Here is a 26061-nt window from a genome sequence, read left to right as displayed (position 1 = left end):
TCTTATATAAATAGGTTAAAGACGGAATCAGGTGACTTTGTAACAGAAAGCGAGGATATAATAAGAGAAATAAAGAGGTATTATATGCGGCTATACACATCAGACTGTGACCTCACGGGGACTGAGATTGAGCAGTATTTGGATGCTCTCTCTCTTCCTACACTGAGTGATGTAAACAGGGAATTGCTGGACCGGGACATCTCATTGGAAGAACTGGAGGAAGCGCTTGGCCAGACACAAAATGAAAAAGCTCCGGGAACAGATGGCCTGCCTGGAGAGTTTTATAAAATGTATGCACCCTTACTGCTACCCAAACTACTTAAGGTATTTGAAGAATCTGAAAGGCAGAGGGTCCTCCCACCCTCTATGAGGGAAGCCTTAATAGTCTTAATATTAAAACCCGGAAAAGATCCAGAGATCCCGGATTCGTATCGCCCAATCTCTCTCCTACAAACAGACATTAAATTGCTGGCCAAGGTGCTCGCCAATAGGATGTCCCGAGTCATCTCATCTATAGTGCAGAGTGATCAGACAGGATTCATTCCATGCAGAGCCACATCTATGAATCTCAGGAAATTATATTTGGGAATTCAACATAGTTCTGAGGAACCGGGGGAAAGGGCAATTTTGTCTTTAGATGCTGCTAAGGCGTTCGATAGCCTTGAATGGGAATATATGTGGGCTGTACTTCGGAAAATGGGCTTTGGACATAGATTCATAAATTGGGTAAAACTGCTATATGACTCACCGGTGGCGAAGGTTAGGGTTAATGGCAGGGTCTCCGAGTCTTTTCCTCTTGGAAGAGGTACTAGACAGGGGTGCCCGCTTTCACCCTTGCTATTCTCGACTGCAGTGGAGCCGTTGGCAGTGGCAATACGGAAATCCAGGGAGGTAGAGGGATTTCGGTGTGGAGCCGTGGAACAAAAGATACCATTATACGCAGACGATCTACTCTTATATTTAGACAGGGTACGTTCCTCGATTTTGCCGGCAATGAATATCATTCGGGAATTTGGGCAGAGGTCTGGTCTACGAATCAACTGGTCCAAGTCGGCTTTAATGCCGTTGGACCCCCTTCCGGGGGATTTTTCGGACTTACAGATTCCAGTTCCTGTGGTCCAGGAGTTTAAATATCTGGGAGTAATTGTCAGCCCAATCCCGAAGGATTTCCAGGCCCTAAATCTGGAACCCCTGTTACAGCGATTCAGAGCAAAAGTGCATACCTGGTGCCGCTATCAAATATCGGCAGATCCAATTTAATTAAAATGGTAATGATGCCACAATTACTATATCTTATACATAATTCTCCAGTGTGGATATGTAGGGAATTTTTTGTAAAAATTAATACAATATTCCGGGAACATATTTGGAAGAAAAAACAAGCTAGGATTCGACTGGAAGTGCTACAGCGGGGAAAGGAGGAGGGAGGACTGGCGGTACCAAACCCATATATATACTATATAGCCTCCCAGATGCAACATCTGAGGGGTTGGGGCAAAGAAGGAGGGTATGATACCAGTGGTGATATAGTGAGAGAGGGATCAGTATGGAAGTACCCAGGTTGCCGGTTGGATGTGGGACAAAGACAGATAAATGGGGCACGATATCCCACACTGGCTATGATATTCCGGGTGTGGGACAGGGGTAAGTCTCTTTTGGGGATAAACGGACCTACAGAGCTCTGGCCACTGTGGCAGAACCCCGACTTGCCAGAAATTAAAAAATTAGTAGGGTTCAGAGGATGGGAGGATAAAGGGATCCATTTAGTGTCACAAGTACTACAAAATAATACTCTTAAAAGCTTTGAACAACTGAGAACGGAGTTTCACCTTCCGCATGTCTTCTTTTATCAGTATTTGCAGCTGAGACACGCACTGGAAAGACAGGGGAGGACAAACCCGGTAACAATGACACATAATCAAATATTACATAGGCTGCTTACATCTGAGTCCTCTAAGGGTCTTATTTCGGAATTATATAAAAAATTACTACCTGCCCATCTGGAAACACATCCATTGATTGTTAAAAGCAAATGGGAACGAGACGTCGGTCCCCTGACGGAAGGCCAGTGGTCTGATATATTGGAACAAGTTCCTAAACTGGCGGTATCGGAGTGCCAAAAGCTGTCTCAAATATATATCATCCACAGGGTATATAAAACTCCCAGTCTACTATTTAAGATGGGACTCAGACCAAACACACAGTGTGTTAGGTGTGGACAGGATGATGCCCATTTGATGCATGTTATGTGGGAGTGTGGACACATTGGTGATTTCTGGAAACAAACCCTGGGACTTATAGATCAAATATATCATATCACAATACAACCGTCGCCCCGCCTGTGCCTGTTGAGTCTGTGGGAAGGAGAAGTGGACCCGGATTCTCCAACAGCTCTGGGAATAGCCCGTATCTTGTACCAAGCAAGAAAGCTACTTGCATATTACTGGTTAGACCCTCTACCACCAACATTATCAGAGCTCAAAAACAAATTAAATAACGTCATAAGATTGGAAAGGGGAGTTTATTTAAAAGAAAAACATTGAAAAAGTTTTACAACATTTGGCGGCCATGGATGGAGTTGCCGGGCCTACCCTCTAGTGCACTGGTTCGGGATGCAATGCTGGACCGGTTACTGATGTGCCTGCAGTGATGGCATGTGTGAGGAAGGGAATTAAAACTAGTCTTTTCTGTGGCGAAGTGGACTTTGAATGAAGAGGTGAGAGAGGACTGGAAAGGTTTCATTGATGACTGCACGGAGAGGGAGGGGCGGGAGAGTATAGCAATATGATGTGGAGCGACACGGCTGATGGAGGAGGTGTTCCTGTTAGTCTGAAGCATTATTGCATAATTTAAGTTTTGTTTATTTGTAGAGCCACGAGGTTTGTAGGCTCAAGCTATATAATATAATTATGATTTGAGAACTCTATTACTATATTTACATACATGCAGAGAAAGAACCTGATTTATAAACCACGTGTGTTTATCTGTTGTTTATTGTTATCAGTTATATGAAAAGTGAAATACTCTCTGTATCGATCCCTAATGATTTAATAAAAAAAGATCTGATTTAAAAAAAAAACAAAAAACTTTCACGGGCACTGGCGGTGACCGCCGACTATCCGGGATCGGTTGGAGCCCATCGTGGCATAGATCGGTACTCTGGGGCAGCACCTGGACTACCTGTGAGTAATAAACTTGGAACCGCAGCCTCTGCCTCTACTGGCACCGTCACCCAGCACTGCGGCGCCAACAGGTACTACCACCACCCCCGACATGCTCCCCGGGGAGCAACACCATCCCGGCTGCACCTAACTTCTGCCCCAGTTAGAGACACTGCAGCGGCGGCCCCCATCCATGGCCGCATACCACAGGTGGGGTCACGATCATTTAATAGACTTTCCTAACCGTCACTACTACCCCCATCCTCCATCCTGCTTCCCTACCACCCTCCAGCCCTCCATTCTGTACTCCTCAGGTCAACGGAACTGGGCCAGGCCACCCCGTAATGATGCAGAAGATCTGCACCCCCAGCCCAGCAACGAGTAGGTTAAAAAACCTGCCCCGTGGGGCACTACATTTGGCGTCACAAACAGATTTCGTGCCCGCAATAACCGGGTACTGTGCACCAATTGAACTTTCTGTTTATTAACTGTGTGTGGCGTATTAACAAAATCAGACGCCATTACTGCAAACAGCGGAAACAGAGAGGGCATGTCTTTGTGGGCGGAACCTGCAGCAAAAGGCGCAAACCGGAGTTCTGCTGCAGAGCCAGTCAGAAAGCAAAGACCACAAGTAACATGTCCACTGAGGAGAATCGCATACCTAAGTGACTCCAAGGATAGACTGTACAGCTTATTTTGACTGCGGCTCCAGATCCTGGAACTGATTCAAGGCATGGCTACTTTGACCAAAGCAGTGCAGTCCCAGCAGGTGAAACCATGGAGCTGGCCTCCAGTGCTGATGACCTTCCCCGGCGACGACGTGGCAAGGACCCATTGTCCCAAGTTCCTGACCGGTATACTGCCGACGGGCAGCCCATCTGTCGCCGTTGCGGTAAAGCGGGACATTCTGCAAGTGACTGTCCCATGAGTGTCCAGAACCAGGTAGCCAGGACCGGTTCCCTAGTACAGCCATCTCCACCAGCAGCAGAAAAGAAAGAATAATAGTAAATGTTTTCTTGCAAAAAAAAAGTTAAAGTTAATGTTGTTTTACTATACTGCACTTTGAAAAGTTGATATAACCTGCTGACCTGTCTGAAACAGTTGAAATGTTTGAAATATTTTATTTGCTGTGTCTCCCAAAAAGGGAAGAAATGTTGTTTGGCTTAATGCATAACAAAAATTCGATGATTCCTGTAAAATGTTGCGGCCCCGGAGTGCCGCCATTTGCCACTGGGGAATGTGGCGCCCCTGGGCTTCAGGCGCCACAGGGTATTACGCCACTTTACAGGGGTAATATCTATACTGGGTCAGGATTAACCTGCTGGTGCTTTCACAAAACACACAAAAACAACAGCAAGGTGCTTACTCACAGGGAGTTGGACTAGGGCAGACAGGGGATTTAGCCATCATGAAGCATGGGGCTTTCCTAGTCTCTAGGACAACCACTGGGCGTGGGCACCACATGGGATAGAAGTAGGCGCAACCATCAACCATCACACTTAGAGGAGAACCTTCCTGGATAAGGCTTGGGATAACATCTAGCACTGACAACTGGAGTTAGTGTTTCTCTCTCTTCGTGGGCCTGTGGCTTGGAACAGGAGGCTTAGCCTGGGTTCCGGACAGCAACCGAGGGACACTTCACTAAAAGACTTTGACGGGCACTGGCGGTGACCGCCGACTATCCAGGATCAGCTGGAGCCCATCGTGGCAGAGATCGGTAGTCTGGGGCAGCACCTGAACTACCTGTGAGTAAAAAGACTTGGAACTGCAGCTCCTGCCTCTCCTTCACCAGCGCTGTTGCCCAGTGCTGTGGCGCCAAGGGGGACTACCACTACCCCCGCCATTATCCCCAGGGTAATCCCGCTCTGCCTGTGGGGAGCAACACCATCCCGGCTGCACCCAACATCTGCCCCGGTGAGACACCCTGCAGCGGCGGCCTCCATCCCTGGCCACGTACCACAGGTGGCGTCAAGATCATTTAATAGACTTTCCTAACCATCACTACTACCCCCATCCTCCGTCCTGCCTCCCTACCACCCTCCACCCCTCCATTCTGTACGGCTTGGGGCAACGGATCTGCACCCCTGACCCGGCAACAAGTAGGTTAAAACACCTGCCCCGTGGGGCACTACAATTGTGTCACAGGGAACGAATAAAATGATGGTTACTCTTTAAAATAAACCAGAAAATCGTATTCACTGTTAGGGAAGGTCATCGACATGGACTTACCCAAAGATTGTTTCATCTTGGAGACCATCACAGTCACAAGCTCATACTCCTCTTCTTTCTCTTCACCAAAGCCATTTTGTGACACCAGATCACCTTCTACACGACTGGTCTCCATCTCTAATTTCACAGGTTTCAGCTTGATATCAAGATTTGAAGGACTCAGGGAAACACCACCAAATATCTGAGATAAGATTGGCCTGGATTTCTTGGGTTTGTTGAGCACAGAATAAGCATTGTCTTTTTTTTCTCTGGATCTGCTGCGGGTAGTCCTTGATGTCCTTGAGTTTTCACTTGAGTCTTTTTGATCTTTTCTACTCCTCATTGACAAAGACTTGTTATCACTGGACAGAGATGAGGACGTTTGAGACAAATCAGAAGATGACTTTGTGGGTTCTGCAAGAAGCCAATTTGGCCTTGCAGGTCTAGAGGAAGACTTACTAAAAGTTATGTTTTGGGCATCATATGTATCGACTGGCACATCTTCAAGTGGGGTAAAGTTTTTTTGCGTCCGCTTTATACTTGTGGAATCCGAAACCTGTAACCTGTCCATTTCCCCTATCAGCGTTTTATCATTGTGCATCATTAGATCGTCTACTGGCTTAAGCTGGAAGGCTCCTCTGTGATCTGAGATGTAAACAAATAAGTCAATTACTACATAGATTTCCTAAAAAGGCAGTTTTAAAGGTGTATAATATTTATATAAAAACATCTGTTAATATACAATAAATTATTTTGAGATAGCTGCCCCATGAAAAATGGACCTTCAGGAGAGTCGTCATCTCAAATTAGAGGACTCATAACAGACAGGGAAAATCTGTCACAAAAACAGTGATTTTTATAAGACATGGTCTTCTCAAAGAGGTTCACTTTTTGAGAGATTTCTAGAGGTATCATCATTTTGGCAGACATTTTTTGAGATTTCTGGAAAGTAATCTCAGTTTTCTAGTAATAGGGACAGTAGATAGTGTTAAATGGCCCACCTAATAACTTCTTTTGTCTAGACAAATGACTAAAAAAATTACAGAAAGACTGAAATTTTTTTATGGATTCCATGAAGACTTTGGGATAGCGGGGAACCGGGGACCCTAAGCTGTCCCTCAAGCTAGGGGGCCCCATGCCATCTCTTTTCTCAGGGATGCTCCTAATGGTGGAAACGCCTGAGTGTCCTTTCTGTCCCTGTTTCTGAACAGTCCTTCTCTAATTAGCCTTCCCCCAGGGAGGGACAGGAGTGTGTTTAAACTACAGAAAAAGACACACAAGGGAAAAAACAAAACTCTGTCACACAGTATGCACACACGCAGGATAAGACAATAAGGGATTCAGGAAGAAAACAAGAGCAGGGAGAAAGTACAAAAAAGGTGTAAACTCCACAACCGCACCAAGCAAAAAGCACTACTAAACACAACTTTCACCAGAGAGAGTGTGGGACACCACACCTCACAGACCAACATAGAATATATTATAGCTGGTATGTGTAAATAGGAGGGGAGCAGATGTGATAGGTCTCCCCACAACGTGGGATTAAAGGAGCAAGCAGACTAGCAGAGATTAACTTGCTAGCCTGCCTATGAATCAACACACAGCAGGTTGACGCCCGAGTCTGCCTGTGTTGATCCCAGACACCGGAGAAACCACTGGGCGGAGTGTCAGATCTGCATTTGGAGAATTTTGTGTAAAACTCCGTGTGTGACACATGGATTCAAGGAAACTATAATGAATATATGTCTGTAGCTCAAGCACTAATTTGAACACATTTATTTAGTTTACTTATATAGCGCTTTTGTGGCGCCCCAGGACCTGGTCGCCACAACAGCATTGCCCCTCCAAAGGGTTAATGCTGAGCCTGGAGGTAATTGGGAGGTCTATTGGCCAGTAAGTTTAACATCCAACGCAGTTTCTCCCTCAGGCCAGCAGGGGGAGCTCTGAACCTGGAGTTCCAGGGAGCATTCCTTAAGTCTGACCTGAGGGAGGGGTTAGTGTTGAGTCTGTAGAGAGAAAGCAGAGAAAGCAGACGCAGAGTAGTGCTGTCCTGCGGACTGGGGCCTGGAGCTGGAGTAGCTTGGCCCAGTGAAGCAGGAGGAGCAGAGAGGCACAGAAGAGACTCGGACATCGGAGTCTGTGGTTGCCAGGGTGTAAAATCCTTCCCTGGTAGCCGAATCTGGAGGGCAGGAGAGCTGCAAGCCCCCTGGCCCAGAAGCAATCTGAAGGTACAGCTGCATCCCAAGGGCCCGGTGTGGACTCCAGCAGAGAAGCACCAGAGAGGGCCTGCGCAGCCTACCACACAGAAAAAGGGACGAACCACAGGTCCCAGCAGCAAGAGGGCCATTGCCAATCCAGAGAGCAGGGTCCTATAACAGTAAGGAAAGAACAGGAGTAGGCCTCATACTCATCTGACCAAAAAGATACCTCAGTTACTTCCAGGCCGGCCGGAGCCCTCTACCACCTGTGACGGTCTCCCAGGACTAACCGTTTGCCAAGTAAAAGAGGAGAAGGTAAAGAGAATACTGTTTGTGCCTGTTTCTTTCACTGCCTGTCGGCCCTGCACCGGGTGTCCCATAGCCCTGGGGTGGGCGAGTCACTATCATATTCCACAGCACCTTGCACACTTCATCATCACTGTCTCCATTGGGCTTCACAATCTAAATTCTTTATCAGTATGTTTTTTGAGTGTTTGAAGAAACCCACAAAGAAACATACAAACTCCTTGCCGATTTCTTCTTGGTGGGATATGAAGCCATGACCTCAGTGCTACAAAGCAACTGTGCTAACCACTGAGCCAACATGCCGTCTACATAAGAACTATTGATTGTATGCTGTAAAATGTTGGGAATTATAACTATATTAATTCACACAAGTTCCATCAGCTTGAAAGAAAAATCACAGACATGGAGATTTATTTCAAGCTCATGCACACAGCGCTGTATGGCTTTAACATCCCGCCTTCCCATAGCTGCCCTGGCCGGATTACTGCGTGTCCTAAGTGTGGGGTGCCCTTTACGAATCTGTGGCATGGGGTGTGGGAGTGCACAGAAGTAACAACATATTGGAAGCGAGTAAGGGACCAGATTCAAGCATTTGGGGAACGAAACTTCCACAAACACCACAGGCTCTGCTCTTCCACCAATTACGCCCCCCCAAATCTGAATCTCAGAGTATGGTACACAAAGTAAAGATTCCTAGAAACATCCACACATTTTTAGTGGTGGCTCTTCGGCCTTTGTTTAGTGAGTGGCTTAAATCAAACACTCCATCAATGGGAGCAATAATATCTCAAATGAAACATCTATTGGGACTTGAACTGATAGAAGCAGAAAGGAGTAAAGAAAAGTCAGCAGGAAAAGTTTTTCCGCTGTGGAAAAAATTCATTGGTTTTCATTGTAGTCCTCAGGAAATCGTGAAAATGATTAGCCCTTTCCGCCATAGTGAATGGTATCGTCTGGAAGACCTAGGAAGGACGTTGGGGGTTTTGGGACCATCATTAGATACTTAGCATGTACCATATGGAGATGGTAGTTGACACCATAGCAAGAACATAATTGTGGAAGGGTTCACACTCACAGTCTTATTCTTTGTTTGTGATACTACCTTTTATTTTTTCTTCCTTTGCAAGGTTTACAGTTGCATTGACGAACAAATAAATCTCGTGTATGCTGATGTTTACTATTTGACCATGGAATTGACTGTTTAATTTTTTTGTTATGTTTAAAAATATTAATAAAAAAGATGTTTTAAAAAAAAAAAAATCACAGACGTTGATTTTTTTGTTTCCTAATTTCATGGACTGTCCAAGAATATATGGGTGGTTGACAACCCAGGATAAAGAAGATAAACTTTAGGACATTTAGTGCCCCTTTTAAACTCTATTTACATATCATTATAACTAGGGATGATCGAATACCTCAAATATTCGGCTTCGTGAATATCCGACGAATAATTTGCCGCTATGCGAATATTCGATGCTCAATGTAAGTCTATGGGAAGCCCGAATAGTTCCGAATAGTTGTTATTCGGATTTCCCATAGACTTACATTGAGCATCGAATATTCGCGAATAGTCGAATAGCGGCGACCTATTTGGAAAATATTCGCAAAGCCAAATATTTGAGGTATTCGATCATCCCTAATTATAACATATTATACAGTACACAGCCCATTAACATGGCAAATGGAGATTTCTGATATATCAGAAGTTTTGATGCTAATATCAAGCAATGAATAATATAATTGCAGAACAGAAATAATTGCTGACCTGGAATTGGTGTAACAAGATGTTTCTTGGGGAGAGTGTTGGACATGGCCGGCCGGAGTGCAGGAGACGCCACTAGGATAAATGCACAAAATAAAACTTGTTAAAAACATTGGAATTATAGAAGCACCCTAACTAAAGAGGGCGTCAGTGGCTTTTTTTAAATTCTTCTACCTAGTTTAAAATGATAAAATAAATAATACTCACCCTGGTCGGTTCTGGTGCACTCCCTGTTGATCTCTGCTTCCTTGTCCTGTCCTTGGCACACAGTAAAGGGCCAGAAATTCCCACTGAGCCAAACACTGGCCGCAGTGACCCATCTCAGTGATTGGATGCATTTCCGCTCATTTTGAGAGTTGACCAGGAAGCAGAGAACAATACGGACCATGTAAGCATCAGACCAATAACGGCGGGGGGGATAACCATTTAAGTGTGGAAAAACGTTCTAGTATGAAGAGTATAAAGAGATGCAGGGCCGGCGTCAGCACGCGGCATACCCGGGCAAATGCCGGGGCCCTGGAGAGCTGGGGGGGCCCACTCAGCCTCGTCAGTTCTGCTGCCCCCGGGCCGAGTTCCGGGGACAGCAGTCCTTGGCACTGGAAACTGTGGCTGCCGGCCCTTTAAGGCCCTCAGACCACAGCGTTCACTGTGTTCTCCTGCATTGAGCATCATCTGTGGGCGGAGCTACCGCCCGGCGTCCTGCTCGGTCGCACAGATGAAGGAGTTACAGTGTCAGCCAGCGACCCTCAGCACATCGCTTCCCTCCAGCGCTGTGTGGGCCCCATCTGCACCGTGACCTGATCAGTATGTGGGACATCACTCCCTCCCCGCCCCTCCCTGTCCCCCCGTGCGTGTGTGGGCCCCGCAGAGCCGCATGTGTGGGCCCCGCAGAGCGGCTTGTGTGGGCCCCGCAGAGCCGCGTGTGTGGCCCCCGGAGCCGCGTGTGTGGGCCCCGCAGAGCCGCGTGTGTGGCCCCCGGAGCCGCGTGTGTGGGCCCCGCAGAGCCGCGTGTGTGGGCCCCGCAGACCAAGGTGTGTGTTTGTATGTATGTATGTATGTATATATGAAGCAGAGCAGTATGCGTGTCTATATGTATGTATGCATGCAGCAGAGCAGTATGCGTGTCTATATGTATGTATATATGCAGCAGAGCAATATGCGTGTCTATATGTATGTATATATGCAGCAGAGCAGTATGCGTGTCTGTATGTATGTATGTATATATGCAGCAGAGCAGTATGCGTGTCTATATGTATGTATATATGCAGCAGAGCAGTATGCGTGTCTATATGTATGTATATATGCAGCAGAGCAGTATGCGTGTCTGTATGTATGTATGTATATATGCAGCAGAGCAGTATGCGTGTCTATATGTATGTATATATGCAGCAGAGCAGTATGCGTGTCTATATGTATGTATATATGCAGCAGAGCAGTATGCGTGTCTATATGTATGTATATATGCAGCAGAGCAGTATGCGTGTCTGTATGTATGTATATATGCAGCAGAGCAGTATGCGTGTCTGTATGTATGTATGTATATGTGCAGCAGAGCAGTATGCGTGTCTGTATGTATGTATATATGCAGCAGAGCAGTATGCGTGTCTGTATGTATGTATGTATATGTGCAGCAGAGCAGTATGCGTGTCTGTATGTATGTATGTATATGTGCAGCAGAGCAGTATGCGTGTCTATATGTATGTATATATCCAGAAGAGCAGTATGCGTGTCTGTATGTATGTATATATGCAGCAGAGCAGTATGCGTGTCTATATGTATGTATATATATATATGCAGCAGAGCAGTATGCGTGTCTGTATGTATATATGCAGCAGAGCAGTATGCGTGTCTGTATGTACCGTATATATGCAGCAGAGCAGTATGCGTGTCTGTATGTATATATGCAGCAGAGCAGTATGCGTGTCTGTATGTATGTATGTATATATGCAGCAGAGCAGTATGCGTGTCTGTATGTATGTATGTATATATGCAGCAGAGCAGTATGCGTGTCTATATGTATGTATATATATATGCAGCAGAGCAGTATGCGTGTCTGTATGTATGTATGTATATATGCAGCAGAGCAGTATGCGTGTCTGTATGTATGTATATATATATATGCAGCAGAGCAGTATGCGTGTCTATATGTATGTATATATATATATGCAGCAGAGCAGTATGCGTGTCTGTATGTATGTATGCAGCAGAGCAGTGTGTGTCTGTCTATATGTATGTCTGCAGCAGAGCAGTGTGTGTGTGTGTCTGTATGTATGTATGCATGCAGCAGAGCAGTATATGTGTGTCTGTCTATATGTATGTATGTAGCAGAGCAGTGTGTGTGTGTCTGTCTATATGTATGTATGTATGCATGCAGAGCAGTATGTGTGTGTCTGTATGTATGTATGTATGTATGTAGCAGAGCAGTATGTGTGTGTCTGTATGTATGCAGCAGAGCAGTATGTGTGTGTCTGTCTATATGTATGTATGCAGCATAGAAGTGTGTGTCTCTGTATGTATGCATGTATGATGTGTATCTATGTATGTCAGTGTATATGACTGTATAGATTTGTCTGTTTATATGTATTTTTGTGAGTTTGTCTTTAAATATGTATATGTACGTGTATGTATCTGTGTATGTGTGTGTGTCTGCGTGTTTATGGGGCCCACTGGGACTCTTCCGCCCGGGGCCCACAAAAACCTGGAGCCGGCCCTGAAGAGATGGACATATTGTTGTGTTTTCCTTGAAGACACCAATATTGTTGTTGTAAAGTGCATAGTGAACTGTAATGTATACCGTAATGTGTATTTTGATATGTGTTAGTAGTTTTTAAATGTATTTCCTGGACATAGGGTAAAATATAGTTTATTTTTTAATTAGCTCAGAGTGTGAGGGGCTTGAGTGCAGAGACAGTGACTGTTTCCTGTTAGAAAGTCAGATAGGGCCCACTGCGTGACAGAGACAGACCTAAGGTCTAGCTAGTGCCAAGCAGCATGATGACGTAGATAGTGAGATTCACAGTTCAGAGAAGAGATAGAAAGAGTGGCCAAATTAAAGAGTGATCTCCTGGAGTCAGGTTAAAGGACTGACTGTAGGACTAATGCGGGCTTTACACGTTGCGACATCGGTAACGATATATCATCGGGGTCACGTTGTTAGTAACGCACATCTGGCACCGTTACCGACATCGCAGAGTGTAAACCCTAGGAGCGCCGATCACTGATCGCAAAAACGTCAAAAATCGTTGATCGGTGACACGTCGCTCCTTTTCATAATATCGCTGCTGCCGGTACAATGTTGTTTGTCGTTCCTGCAGCACCACACATCACTGTGTGAGACACCGCAGGAACGACAAACATCTCCTTACCTGCCTCCACCGACAATGCGGAAGGAAGGTGGGTGGGATGTTATGTTCCGCTCATTTCCGCCCCTCCGCTTCTATTGGCCGGCCGCTTAGTGACGTCGCGGTGACATCTCTGTGACGCTGAACGCACCTCCCCCTTGAAGGAGATATTGTTCGGTGGTCACAGCGACGTCGCCGACCAGGTATGTGCGTGTGAAGCTGCCGTAGCGATAATGTTCGCTACGGCAGCAATCACCACATATCGCATGTGCGACGGGGGAGGGTGCTATTGTGCTCGACATCGCTAGCAATAACATGCATATCGCAGTGTGTGACACTTATGTGCGACCTAAAATGATCGCAAAAGCAGCCAAAATCGTTTGCCGCGGAAAGGTCATCCTAAAACAAAAAATCGTTCTCTTCTAATTAGTGATGTTGTTCGTTGTTCCTGCGGCAGCACACATCGCTGTGTGTGACACCGCAGGAGCGATGAACATCTCCTTACCTTCGTCCACCACCAATGTGGAAGGAAAGAGGTGGGCGGGATGTTTACGTCCCGCTCATCTTCGCCCCTCCGCTTCTATTGGACGGCTGCCGTGTGACGTCGCTGTGACGCCGCACGACCCGTCCCCTTAGAAAGGAGGCGGATCACCGGCCAGAGCGACGTCGCAGGACAAGTAAGTCCGTGTGACAGGGGTAAGCAAGGTTGTGCGCGACGGGCAGCGATTTGCCAGTGTCGCACAACCGACGGGGGCGGGTACGATCGCTTGTGATCTCGGTACCGATATCGCAGCGTGTAAAGCCTGCTTAAGACGTGCAACCACAGGAGATGAAAATCGATTTCACTGACTTTACTGTGGAGCTAGGTTGGGTTGTGGTGAAAAAGGTGAAACTAGTGGAGGCTGCAACAAATAAAGTGGAAGAAGTAAAGAGACTGTGTATAGAGGTCCCCCACACATGCCTGGGACTGAGAGAGCAACGTGGCCTTTGCCTTCGGCGATTTTAAGGACTGTGGAAGGTGGAAGCAAGTATCTGACAGCTTGTGTGGCCTAGGGGGCCTGGGTCTGCAAACAGTAGAGAAACTGAGAGTCAGTAACTGAGCCGGAGAAATGCTAGTAGGTCCTTTCACCGAACATTACAGGGAGCTGGCTTCCCGATGAGAAGTCACCAGTAATAACCTGCAACGGGGATGTGACTCACCCACCCCAGGGCTATGGGACACCCGATGCCGGGTCGGACTTGTCCGGGGGTCGTCAGTGGTGGCGGGGCCCGGCTCCGTGGCCCTGGTGGGTGTCAGTTTAAATATGGCTGGTGACTTGGGGTTTGAATAAAGTTTGTGTTCGTGACGCCACCTGTGGTTTGCGGCTATTAAGCCGCCGCTGCTGTGTAAGGCCTCCGGGGTGATGAAGTGGCAGCAATGGTGGTACTGCTCCCCACAGGTGGAGCAATGCCCCGGGGCACAGTTGGTGCTCGTGAAAGTCTATGGTGTAGTGGAAGTCTAAGCAGACGGAATAACAGAGGCCACACCAAGGGTGCAGTTTCAAGTTCTTTACTCACACGTCCTGGTAGGAGCTCACTGGTGCCCTCAGACGACTGGAACCCACTGTCAGGGACCTCCGCCGTTTCTGGGTGATTCCTGGAGTAAAAACTGGTACCCTTCTCTCTAAGGTGTCTCTGTCTTCAGCTGTCTTCCTAAGCCTAGCTCTTTTAGGATGAACCTGCTCGGCCTCCACTACAGCCTCCAGGCTGGGGGGTCACCTGTCGGATGATTGTCCCCTTTCTAGAGGTTCTGCTGTGGGCTGTGGCCCGGGGAGTTTACAACTTTCCCTGGGCCTCGGTTTTTACTGTTTGGAGATGATTTTGCACTCCTCCGGTTTCTAGGGACCGTCCCCTGTTGCAGCTTGATCCCTCCACCGATGTTCCTGTGGAACAGGCCACCACAGCTCTACAGCTATCCGTGGCCCTGGAATCCCTTCTTCTCTCTGCTTGGTGTCACATGGACCCTCTGAGTCCCAGGATCTTCACCAGGAAGCGTCTCTTTCTTCTTCTCAGCTCCTGACTGACTAGAGCCTTTCTTCTACTTCTCCTCCTTGCCTGCCTCCTGCAGACCTCCTCCTCCTTCCCCACTCTCTCTCAGACTCCTCAAACTTGACCTTCCTTTCTTTGACTGCTCTCTAATGGCTCCTCCCACCTCCCCAGTTGCTAAGCTGTACCCTATAGGAGCAGGGATGGGTCTTACGGCCCCTCCCAGCATGCAGCATGGGAGGGTTACTGCCACTGTCCCTGGTCCCAGTGTGTACCTAACAATGGGTGTTGTGTAGATTTACCAGGGGACTGGTGTTCACTCCTTTCCTCACCCAGAATGTGGCATCACACCGCTGGATGGGGTGCAATGTCCTGTGGCGACGGAAGCCTCAGGGGCGCCACAGATGCGTCTTCATCCGTGAAGTTGAGATCGGCCATCGGGACCTTGTAGAATGAAAAATGGTGGAGACTGGACACTTGCCTTGCCAGATGAACAACCTCGCAGCAGGTGTACAAGTGACGTTCCTTAAAATGGATGGCCTCTACGGGTATTATGCGGTCAGTGTGGTGCATGGAAGTATGAGCTCTGCCGTGTGTTTATGAGAAGCTGAGAAGGCCTGGGAGAGGGCATGGAAGCTGATCTGAAGGTCCAGCATTGGAGACACTATGGGACTATGGGAGTATTGGAGAATACTCTCACAGGTGTGTGAGACGGTTATGGTTCAGGTTGTGGCTGGAGCATTCGCCAATGTTCATCTATGGCTCTGGAAATATCAGAGACCATACTGCACACTGAACAGATGCAGAGAGGAGAAGGTACAGGGGCAGGAAGGAGCTGCTTCTCCATCCCCTAGAGAAGAAGGAAAACCAGTGAAAGTAAATAGAGGCGGATACCAAAACGGGCTTGTTTTGTTTGTTGCCAACATCATCAGTACAGCTGAAAGTACAAGTTTCAGCAGTATTAAAGCATTACAGTTGTGCATTGTTCATGAAAAAAAAGACATCCCCTGAAAATAAGCCCATTTTTCGGAGCAAAAAATAATATAAGACTGTCTTATTTTCAGGGAAATATGGTACATAGAATCTCATCAGCACTAACTGTCATCTCCTATCTCAGCAATGGGAAAGTCTTCACTGAATTCAGATTTGACCTCAGAATTGAGAATTTTGATAATGACCGATAAATTCCGGCAGAGAAAGAAACAGATTTCTCTGATAACTTATATTACAAAGTTACTTATTTTCATTTTTTTCAGTTACACTTTAAGACTCCGTGTTGTACCCACGGATGGCTGAAAATTGTTGTGACCCCCTTCCCAGTTGGTTGGCTCACGTTGCGCACCTCCTGCCGAATTGTGGGACTTTGAAGCCGCGAGAGGACTTCACGCCCTTTGCGAAGGACTATACCCAATCCAAAATGGACTTTTCCCCTAAGGGACTGGGAGCCTGGCATGTGGATAGGACTATGTGTAAGAAAGGACTGTGCCCCTGTCCTAAGTAGTGACGGGAGAATTAAGGACTGTGCCCCCATTCTGTGGACTGATGGGAGAGATGTGGACTGTGCCCCAGGGTACAAGTACATTTTAGAGTAATAATATAATTATATCCATTAATTTTGACACTGACAGACTATACCCCAGTACATATATTACCATATGGTAAAAGGACAGCTGTGTGAAGGTCGCGGTGGGAAGTTCTGACTGTTCCAGTGCCGCCTCTGCCTAAATGAGAAGCATTAGTCCTGGAATGTCTTGTGGGTGTTCTTCATTCCTAACCATTCACACTCTGTGTGTGTCTAATTCGGTATTTATTAAGGAGAAACTATTGTACTGATTGAATCTATATAGAAACACATGGATCAGCCAAATAAAATAAGAATAAATATGAATCTTTATTGAAAATCATTATAAAAACAGGTAAAAAATGAGGATAGTCACTAAAAAGAAAAAACATTCTAGATCAAATCTACCATAGCAAGTAAAGCATATACACTTGGAAAAGCTATATTTATAAGACGGCAAGACAAAATATATGTTGCGGTGTCTCTTAACCCGTCTGTGAATAATCTTTTTACACTTATAGTTCATCAGTTGGACTTTTGTCTTCACTATTTCTTTGTAGCTGTCACCATCATTTTTTTTTACTTGTAAAATGGTCTGGGAGACTTTGATGTCTCAGAGGTAATGCACTTAATGTTTTGCATGTTCTGGCTTTCCACATTGCCTGATGAATGTCAAGTTTCCCTTTTTCTTATGAATTTATAATATTTATATATATTCTTTTATATCATTTGGGCAAGTGTGCAATTTTTTTTGGCAGAAGTACTCCTTTTTGCAAATGACTTTTATATTGAGAAAGGTTTTCCCACAGTCCCTGTAATCTACAATCCCTTTTCCAGCCATCTCTTACAGCCCTCTAGGGACATCTTGTGGTCGTACACTGGTATTACACTTTCCCAATATATTTTGTTGCCAAATTGTGTGTTTTTTCTTACTGACTATCCTCCTTTTTAACCGATTATTCGTTTATTTTGATATACAGTTGAAACCAGAGGTTTACATCCACTCTCTATAAAGACACATCTGCAGGTTTTTTTCACTATTTGACATGAAATCAGAATAAACCTTTCCCGTTTTAGCTCAATTAGGAACCAAAATTATTTATATTTGTCAAATGCCAGAATAATGAGAGAGAGAATGTTTTAAGGCATTTTATTACTTTCTGCAAAGTCAAAAGTTTACAGATATTTCATTAGTATTTGGCACCATTGCCCTTACACTGAATGACTTCGTTGAAACGTTTTGGATATCCTTCCACAAGATTCTAACAATAGTTGTTAGGAATTTGGGCCCATTCCTCCTGACAGAACTGGTGTAACTGAGCCATGTTTGTAGGTCGTCTTGCTTGCACCGACCTTTTCAGCTTTGCTCATAAATTTTCAATAGAATTGAGATCAAGGCTTTATGATAGCCACTCCAAAACCTTTGTTATCCTTAAGCCACTTTGTAACCAGTTTGGCAATATGCTTCAGGTCATTGTCCATCTGGAAGACCCATTTCCACTAAAGCTTTAAGTTCCTGGCTGATGTCTTGAGATGTTCCTTCAGTGTTGCCACATAATCGTCTTTTCTCATGATGCCATCTATTTTGTGAAGTGCACCAGTTCCTCCTGCAGCAACAACCCCACAACATGATGCTGCCACCTCTGTGTTTCACAGTTCGGATGGCGTTCTTAGGGTTCAAAACTTCTTCCTTTTCCTCCAGCTGTACCGATGGTCATTATGGGCAAACAGTTCAATTCTAGTTTCATCAGACCACAGGACAAGTCTCCAACAATGAAAGTTTTGTTCCTGTGTTCATTTGCAAACATTAATCTGTTTTTTATGTCTCTATTGGAGTAATGGCCTCTTCCTGGCAGAGTGGCCTTTCAGCCCATGCTGATACAGTACTTGTTTCACTGTGGATAATGACACAATTTTACCAGCTTCCACCAGCATCTTCACAAGTTCTTTTGCTTTTGTTCTTGGGTTGATATGCACATGTCTGACCAAAGCACATTCATCTCTGGTACACAGAGCCCGTCTCCTTCCTGAGTGGTTTGATGGCTGGACATTCCCATCTTGTTTGTACTTGCATATAATTGTTTGTATAGATGAACGAGGCACCTTCAGGTATCTATAAATTGCACTCAAAGATGAACCAAACTTGTGCAAGTCCACAATTCTCTTACTGAGATCTTGCCTGATTTCTTTTGACTTTCCCATGATGCTACACAAAGAAGCAGTGTGTTTCAGGTGTGCATTAAAATACATCCACAGGTGTGTCTCTAATTAACTCAGATGTTGCCAATAAACCTATGAGAAGCTTCCAAATACATGACATCATCATATGGCTGTGCTGTCCCATATTGTTCAACGGCATAGTGCTCTTATTGTATGTAAACTTTTAACTCAACAGAAAGTAATAAAAATGCCTTAAAACATTTTCTCTCTCATTATTCTGGCATTTGTCAAATATAAATAATTTTGCTTCCTAATTGACCTAAAACAGAAAAGGTTTATTCTGATTTCTTGTCAGATAGTGAGAAAAACGTGCAGATGTGTCTTTTTAGATAGTGTATGTAAACTTCTGGTTTCAACTGTAGGTGTTCCTAGTCTTTCTGAGTACGCCTTCTTTATAGTATGTGTGGCGCCCCAGGACCTGGTCGCCACAACAGCATTTCCCCTCCATAGGGATTCTGGACTGTTACCAGTGACCTCAGCAGATAAGTTCCCTGCTGGGATTATATATTGTATTTATATGCATCTTTGGTACATTGGTATCTTTACATCATCCTATTGGGATTTTTGACTGCTACCAGTTACCCCAGCAGACTAATTCCCTGCTGGGTGTATATGTTGTTATCTCTATACATCACTGGTATGCTGGTATCTCAACATTATCTTCTCTAACTGTGCTTGAAAATTGATATGTGCAGTGAAAATTGGCTATTATAGCATTTAAGAGCATTGGAAAAAACTGTGTATGGATTCCCATTTTTTGAGGCAATAACATACCATATAGTAGTTCGTATTGCCTTTCTTTCCTTATTTAAGGATAAGTTGTATGATGGTCACCAATTCCTCTTGGTGACCAATTTTTGACAATGACCTATTGACTACTGTGCACTTATATTCTTGGTGGTGGGTCTTATGCGACTTGCGGGTCAAAGGGACAGCTTAGGGAAAGCCGACGAGGAGCGGGGGGTACCCAATACTTTAAGGTGCACCTCCGCTGGTAGGTAGCTACAAGGGAGGGAGAGACCAATCCGATATATCCCTAAGGACAATAGGCTATCATTTATTTTTACAAAGACTTGGAACCATGCTACCTAGGGCTCACCTATAAAACGCTGAGATTATAATAGCCCCTTCCCTCACTAGCTGATTTGTACACTTCTTGTCCTCCCACTCACTTCACGTGACTAATTAAAGACTTTCTATAATATAAGAGTTATTATGCTCTGTATTTCTGAGCATTTTTAATATTTTACCCTAATAAATATTGTTTTTAGGAGTATTTTTTCTTTTTGGTTTTTCTTAATGCTGAGCCTGGAGGTAATTGGGAGGTCTATTGGCCAGTAAGTTTAACATCCAACGCAGTTCCTCCCTCAGGCCAGCAGGGGGAGCGCTGAACCTGGAATTCCAGGGAGCATTCCTTAAGCCTGACCTGAGGGAGGGGTTAGTGGTCAGTTTGTAGAGAGAAGTGATCGCAAGCAGACGCAGAGTAGTGCTGTCCTGTGGAATTGGGGCCTAGAGCTGGAGCAGCTTGGCCCAGTGAAGCAGGAGGAGCAGAGAGGCACAGAAGAGACTCGGACATCGGAGTCTGTGGCCACCAGGGCCTAAAATACTCCCTGGTAGCCGAATCCGAAGGGCAGGAGAGCTGCAAGCACCTGGCCCATAAACATCCCGAAGGTACAGCTGCATCAACAGGGCCCGGTGTGGACTCCAGCAGAGAAGCACCAGAGAGGGCCTGCGCAGCCTACCACAGAGGGAAAGGGACGTACCACAGGTCCCAGCAGCAAGAGGGCCATTGCTAAGTTCAGAGAGCAGGGTCCTATCACTGTAAGGAAAAGAACAGGAGTAGGCCTCATACTCATCTGGCCAAAACGACATCTCAGTTACTTCCAGGCCGGCCGGAGCCCTCTACCATCTGTAATGGTCTCCCAGGACTAACCGTTTGTGAAGTAAAAGAGGAGAAGGTAAAGAGACTGTTGTTTGTGCCTGTTTCTTTCATTGCCTGTCGGCCCTGCACCGTGAAATCCACACAACACCATAGACTCTCACGAGCACCAACAGTGTCCCCGGGGCACCGCTTCACCTGTGGGGAGCAGTACCACCATTGCTGCCATTCCATCACCCCGGAGGCCTCACACAGCAGCGGCAGCTTAATAGCCGCAAACCACAGGTGGCGTCATGAAATAAAAACTTTAATTACTCCCAAGTCACCAGCCATATTAATTGACACCCACCAGGGCCACGGAGCCGGGCCCCACCACCACTGACGACCCCCGGACTAGTCCGGCCCGGCACCGGGTGTCCCATAGCCCTGGGGTGGGCGAGTCAATTTTGGCGTCACGAACAGGATTTCGTGCCCGGTCCCACCGGGTACTGTGCGCCTGCAGAAACTGTGCTTAAAAGACTGTGTTACTGTTTGAAAACTGCCGCCGCCATTAGCCTCGCTGAGCGCAGGAAGAAGGGGGGCGTGTCCGAAAAAGAGCGCGAAGGGAGCGCGCCATCAGAGCGGAGGGTCGTTAACCCCGCGCTACCCAGAAGAGATTTTAAAAAGAAAGCGGAGCCTGGTAAGGTCCACTAAGTGGGAGGAAGATGTCCGACACAGAGGGAGAGCAGGTGGCTGTAGTAGCTCAAGACGCAGCAGCACCGGCCGATGTAATCCCAGTCGCCGTCGCCCCAACCCCCGCGGTAGCGCCGGTAATGCCGATCACAATGCCGTACATCCCGGGAGCAGAATGGCTGCCGCAGTACTCCGGGGAGTCACATACCCTGAGCGACTTCAGAGAAAGGCTGCACAGCTTGTTCCGGGTGTATCCGCTGACTGAGAGCCAGAAGGTGGGCATACTAATGGGGCAGCTAGCCGGCGCGGCCCAGCGTGAAGTGAAGTCCTGGCCTGATACAGATAAAGGGACGGCAACCCAGATACTGGCCAAGTTAAAGAGTACTTTTGACACCCGCACCGCAGCAGAAATAAAGATGAGATTCTTTGGGTGCAAACAACGGGCCACAGACAGCATAAGGGACTATGCCTTAAACTTGCAGGAGGCCCTGAAAGCAATTAAACAGGTGGACCCAGAGAGTGTACGTGAAGAACACAAACTCCTAACTGAGCAGTTCATAGAAGGGCTCCTGTCAGATGCCCACAGGACCCAGCTGCATATCATGGTCCTGCAGAACGCTGCTCTGGACTTTGCAAAGTTTAAGGACCAGGCCATCCGGGTACTGAGAGAATCTACACCGAATGACCCAGTACCCCTCCGGCCTCTTGCTATCACGTACCCAGGGGTGGTGCCTGCAACACGAGCCGCTGCAGGGGCTGAGGCGCAGTCCCTGGATAAGGATCCCGCTGCAGAGCTCAGACAGCAGGTCCAGGAGCTTACCTAGACTGTAGCTGCCCTTGCCAAGACCGTGCAGTCTCTACAAGTGACCCCATCGCCTGCAAGAATCGAGTTGGCCTCCAGTCCAGATGACGTCCCATGGATGCGACAGAGGAGGATTCCGCCGACCCGAGGAAAAGACACAGACCGGTATGATTCAATGGGACAACCGATCTGCCGCCGCTGCAGCCAGGCGGGCCATATTGCAAGACACTGTCCTTTAAATGGGCCGAACCTGGGGCCAGGAGCCAACCCCCAGGTGTAAGGAAGCCCGGCTCAAACCCCAGTCGCAGCAAGTATGTGGGAGGATGCCCGGTCTTTCCTATTGTGCTGGACGGGATCCCTTTGAATGCCCTCCTGGATACGGGGTCCCAGGTAACAACCATCCCTTATAAACTGTACAAAAGATATTGGGCTGATTCAGACATTGACCATGGCCCAGATGATGATTTAACAATTGTGGCCAGTAATGGTCAGCCCTTGCCTCAAATTGGGTACAAGGAAGTAACCATTAAAGTGGGGCGGGTAGAATTGCCATGTCAGGGGATGATAATTGTAGATATTGATCGCAAAGAATCTTACCCACTGCTAACCATTGGTACAAATGTGATGGAAAATTGTATTGCCGAAGTGATAATTTTGTTGCAGCAGGCGTCTGAAACTGCCAGCTCCGGGCAGCAGAGTGCCCTACAGAGGGAGATCAGAGCCCTGATGAGGAGGCAGCAGGTAGAGCTGGCCGGAGGAGAAATTGGCAGTGTGAGGGGAAGTGACCCCCTCCCCATTGCAATACCCCCAAGAAGTGAAATGTTGATATGGTGTCGGGCAGCAATAGGCCTCAAGGGTCAGGATTACCAGGCCTTGGTAGAACCGGTGTATTCAGACAGCAGGCCTGGAGTCCTGATAGCCAGAGGGGTAGCAAACGTCCGCAAGGGAAGAGTACCCGTCCGTGTTCTGAATTGTGGGGAGGAGGAAGCCAAATTGCCCCGGTACGCCACTGTAGCAAAACTGTACACTGTCAGTAATAATGCCATCAGGACAGAGGAGCCCTTGATCCCGTCTGACCAGGCGGAAGACAATGGCTCCAAGGGACAGCTGGAAGACTGGTGCCAAAAATTACATGTGGGCACCGACTCCACCCCCTCACACCAAAAGCATGTGGTTTACCGGGTGGTACAGGAGTACGAGCGGGTCTTCAGCAAACACCCCCTAGATTTTGGGCAGGCAAAAGGGGTTAAACATCAAATCCCCACGGGTGATCATCATCCCATTAAAGAGAGATACCGCCCTGTACCCCCAGCACAGTATCAGCGTGCCAAAGAAATGTTACGGGAAATGAAGGAGGCTGGGGTTATCAGAGATAGTTGTAGCCCCTGGGCAGCTCCACTAGTACTCGTAAAGAAAAAAGACGGTTCAATGAGAATGTGCGTAGATTACAGACAAATTAACCGCATTACACATAAAGATGCTTATCCACTACCCAGAATAGAAGAGTCACTAACAGCCTTAAAATCAGCTAATTATTTCTCCACCCTGGATCTCACCAGTGGGTATTGGCAGGTTCCCGTGGCAGAGGCGGACAAGGAGAAGACTGAATTCACGACACCAATGGGTCTCTGCGAGTTCAATTGTATGCCGTTCGGGCTCTGCAATGCCCCAGGGACATTTCAGAGATTGATGGAGTGCTGCTTGGGCCATCACAACTTTGAAACCGTGCTATTGTACCTGGATGACGTCATAGTCTACTCCAAGACCTACGAAGACCACCTGAGGCACTTAGCAGAAGTATTTGAGTCCTTGTCGGAGTATGGCCTGAAGATAAAGCCGTCCAAATGTCACCTCTTGAAGCCAAAGGTACAGTACCTGGGTCATGTGGTCAGCGCAGAAGGTGTGGCACCTGATCCGGAGAAAGTCACCGTAATCAAGGACTGGCAAAGACCCACCACGGTAAAGGAGGTGCGGCAGTTCCTTGGGCTGGTGGGCTACTACAGAAGGTTCATTGATGGTTTCACCAAGATAGCAGCGCCTCTTCAAGATCTCCTGGGGGGCCAGCCAAAGAAGGCTAAGAAGCAAAGCCCTCCATTTGAATGGAACAGTCAAATAGAAACATCTTTTGTCTGGCTGAAAGGGGCTCTCACGGGAGAAGAAATTCTGGCCTACCCTGACTACAGCCAGCCGTTTGTACTGTACACAGACACCAGCAACGTGGGACTGGGAGCAGTTCTGTCCCAGGTGCAGGGAGGCCGGGAGAAGGTGATAGCTTACGCCAGTAGGAAGCTTCGTCCCACAGAAAGGAATCCAGAAAACTACAGTTCCTTCAAGCTGGAGTTCCTCGCTATTGTTTGGGCAGTGACTGAACGCTTCAAGCACTATCTGGTATCGGCCAAGTTCACCATCTTCACGGACAACAACCCGTTGACACATCTGGCAACAGCCAAGCTAGGTGCGTTGGAGCAGCGATGGATGGCCCGGCTGTCTAACTTTGACTTTACCATCAAGTACCGGGCTGGCAAGAAGAATAACAATGCTGATGCGCTGTCCAGAATGCCTCACTTACCTGAGTCTGGAGAAGACCTGGATGAACTCGAAGAGATAGAGTTACCGGCTTTCCATCACCAAGGTGTTTCCCAGTGTGAGCATGCTGTAGGAGTGAAGCGCTCGAGCCAGCACGAGGTCTCGGTCAACCCATTACTCCACCATAATTGGGAAGAGACACAGAACGGTGACGCGGCCGTGCGATTGGTCAAAGAAAAGCTAGCACAAGCTGAGACCCATCTCGGTCCAGACGCTCCACAAGAAGCCCAGCAGTTGTGGAAGGAGAGGGGACGACTGTTCACCTACCAAGGCAAGCTCTGCAAGAGATATGTCAACTGGCGAACGAATGAACTCGTCTGGCAGATAGTGGTCCCACAGAGGGATGCTCCAATGGTCCTAGCAGCTTACCATGATAAAGCAGGACACTTCGGGTGGAAGAAGTTGGAGACCCTACTCCGCGATCGGTTCTACTGGGTGCACATGAGAAAGACAGTCGAGAAGTGGTGCCGAGACTGTGGTCCATGTAACCTGAGGCGGAAGGATGATGCCAGCCAGAGGTCTCCCCTACAGCCAATTGTCACGAAGCAGCCCCTGGAGTTGGTGGCCCTGGACCACGTGAAGTTAACACCAAGCCGGTCAGGCTATGTGTACGCCCTCACCATTGTGGACCATTACTCTCGTTTCCTGGTAGTAGTGCCTGTGAAGGACCAGACAGCCAGTACAGCAGCTAGAGCATTTCAGGCATACTTTTGTCGACCTCACGGTTATCCGGAAAGGGTACTGACTGATCAAGGTCCTGCATTCGAGGCAGAAGTGTTCCAAGAGTTCTGTAACATGTACGGCTGTAAGAAAATCAGAACAACACCGTACCACCCCCAAACCAATAGATTGTGCGAGAAGATGAACCATGTGGTTATTGATATGCTCAAGACTCTACCTCTGGAAGAAAGAAACCAATGGCCAGAGAAGTTACCAGATCTGGTAGACCTGTATAACCATATCCCAGTAAACACGACCAACTGCAGCCCTGCTTACTTGATGCGAGCAAGACCTGGCAAGTTACCTGTAGACTTTGAGATGGGAACTGTGTCACCTGAAGCGGTTCAAGAGATAGAAGATTGGGATACAGAGCGAAAACAGCAGTACCGCAAAGTCCAGGAATGCGTAGAAAAGAGCCTGTCCCAAGCAAGAACGAGACAAGAGCAGAACTACAATCAAACAGCCCCAGCAACTCCCTTAGCACCTGGAGAACAGGTCCTCAAGAAAAAGCGGAGGGCGCATAAATTAGATGATCAGTGGGAGAATGAACCCTACACCATTATTCCCTCCAACTTTGACAATAGTAAGGTATGCCTCATAAGCAAAGATGAAGGCAAGAC

The 26061-nt window shown here is 47.1% G+C and overlaps 1 protein-coding gene across 2 annotated transcripts in view; it reads right to left on the bottom strand.

Moving 5' to 3' along the window:
- PDZD7 (PDZ domain containing 7) overlaps positions 1-26061 on the bottom strand; it is a 133776-nt gene that overhangs the window by 25973 nt on the left and 81742 nt on the right. For both annotated transcript variants that reach the window (XM_075352312.1, XM_075352313.1), the window contains 2 exons: positions 9639-9710; positions 5391-6014 (listed from right to left, as the gene is read on the bottom strand). In XM_075352312.1, the coding sequence (XP_075208427.1) occupies positions 5391-6014; positions 9639-9710 (696 nt within the window). The remainder of the gene's footprint in view (positions 1-5390; positions 6015-9638; positions 9711-26061) is intronic.

This window comes from Anomaloglossus baeobatrachus, chromosome 5, assembly GCF_048569485.1.
Source record: "Anomaloglossus baeobatrachus isolate aAnoBae1 chromosome 5, aAnoBae1.hap1, whole genome shotgun sequence".
In the NCBI taxonomy this organism is placed as follows: Eukaryota; Metazoa; Chordata; class Amphibia; order Anura; family Aromobatidae; genus Anomaloglossus; species Anomaloglossus baeobatrachus.
This window is presented reverse-complemented; position numbering and strand designations above follow the sequence as displayed.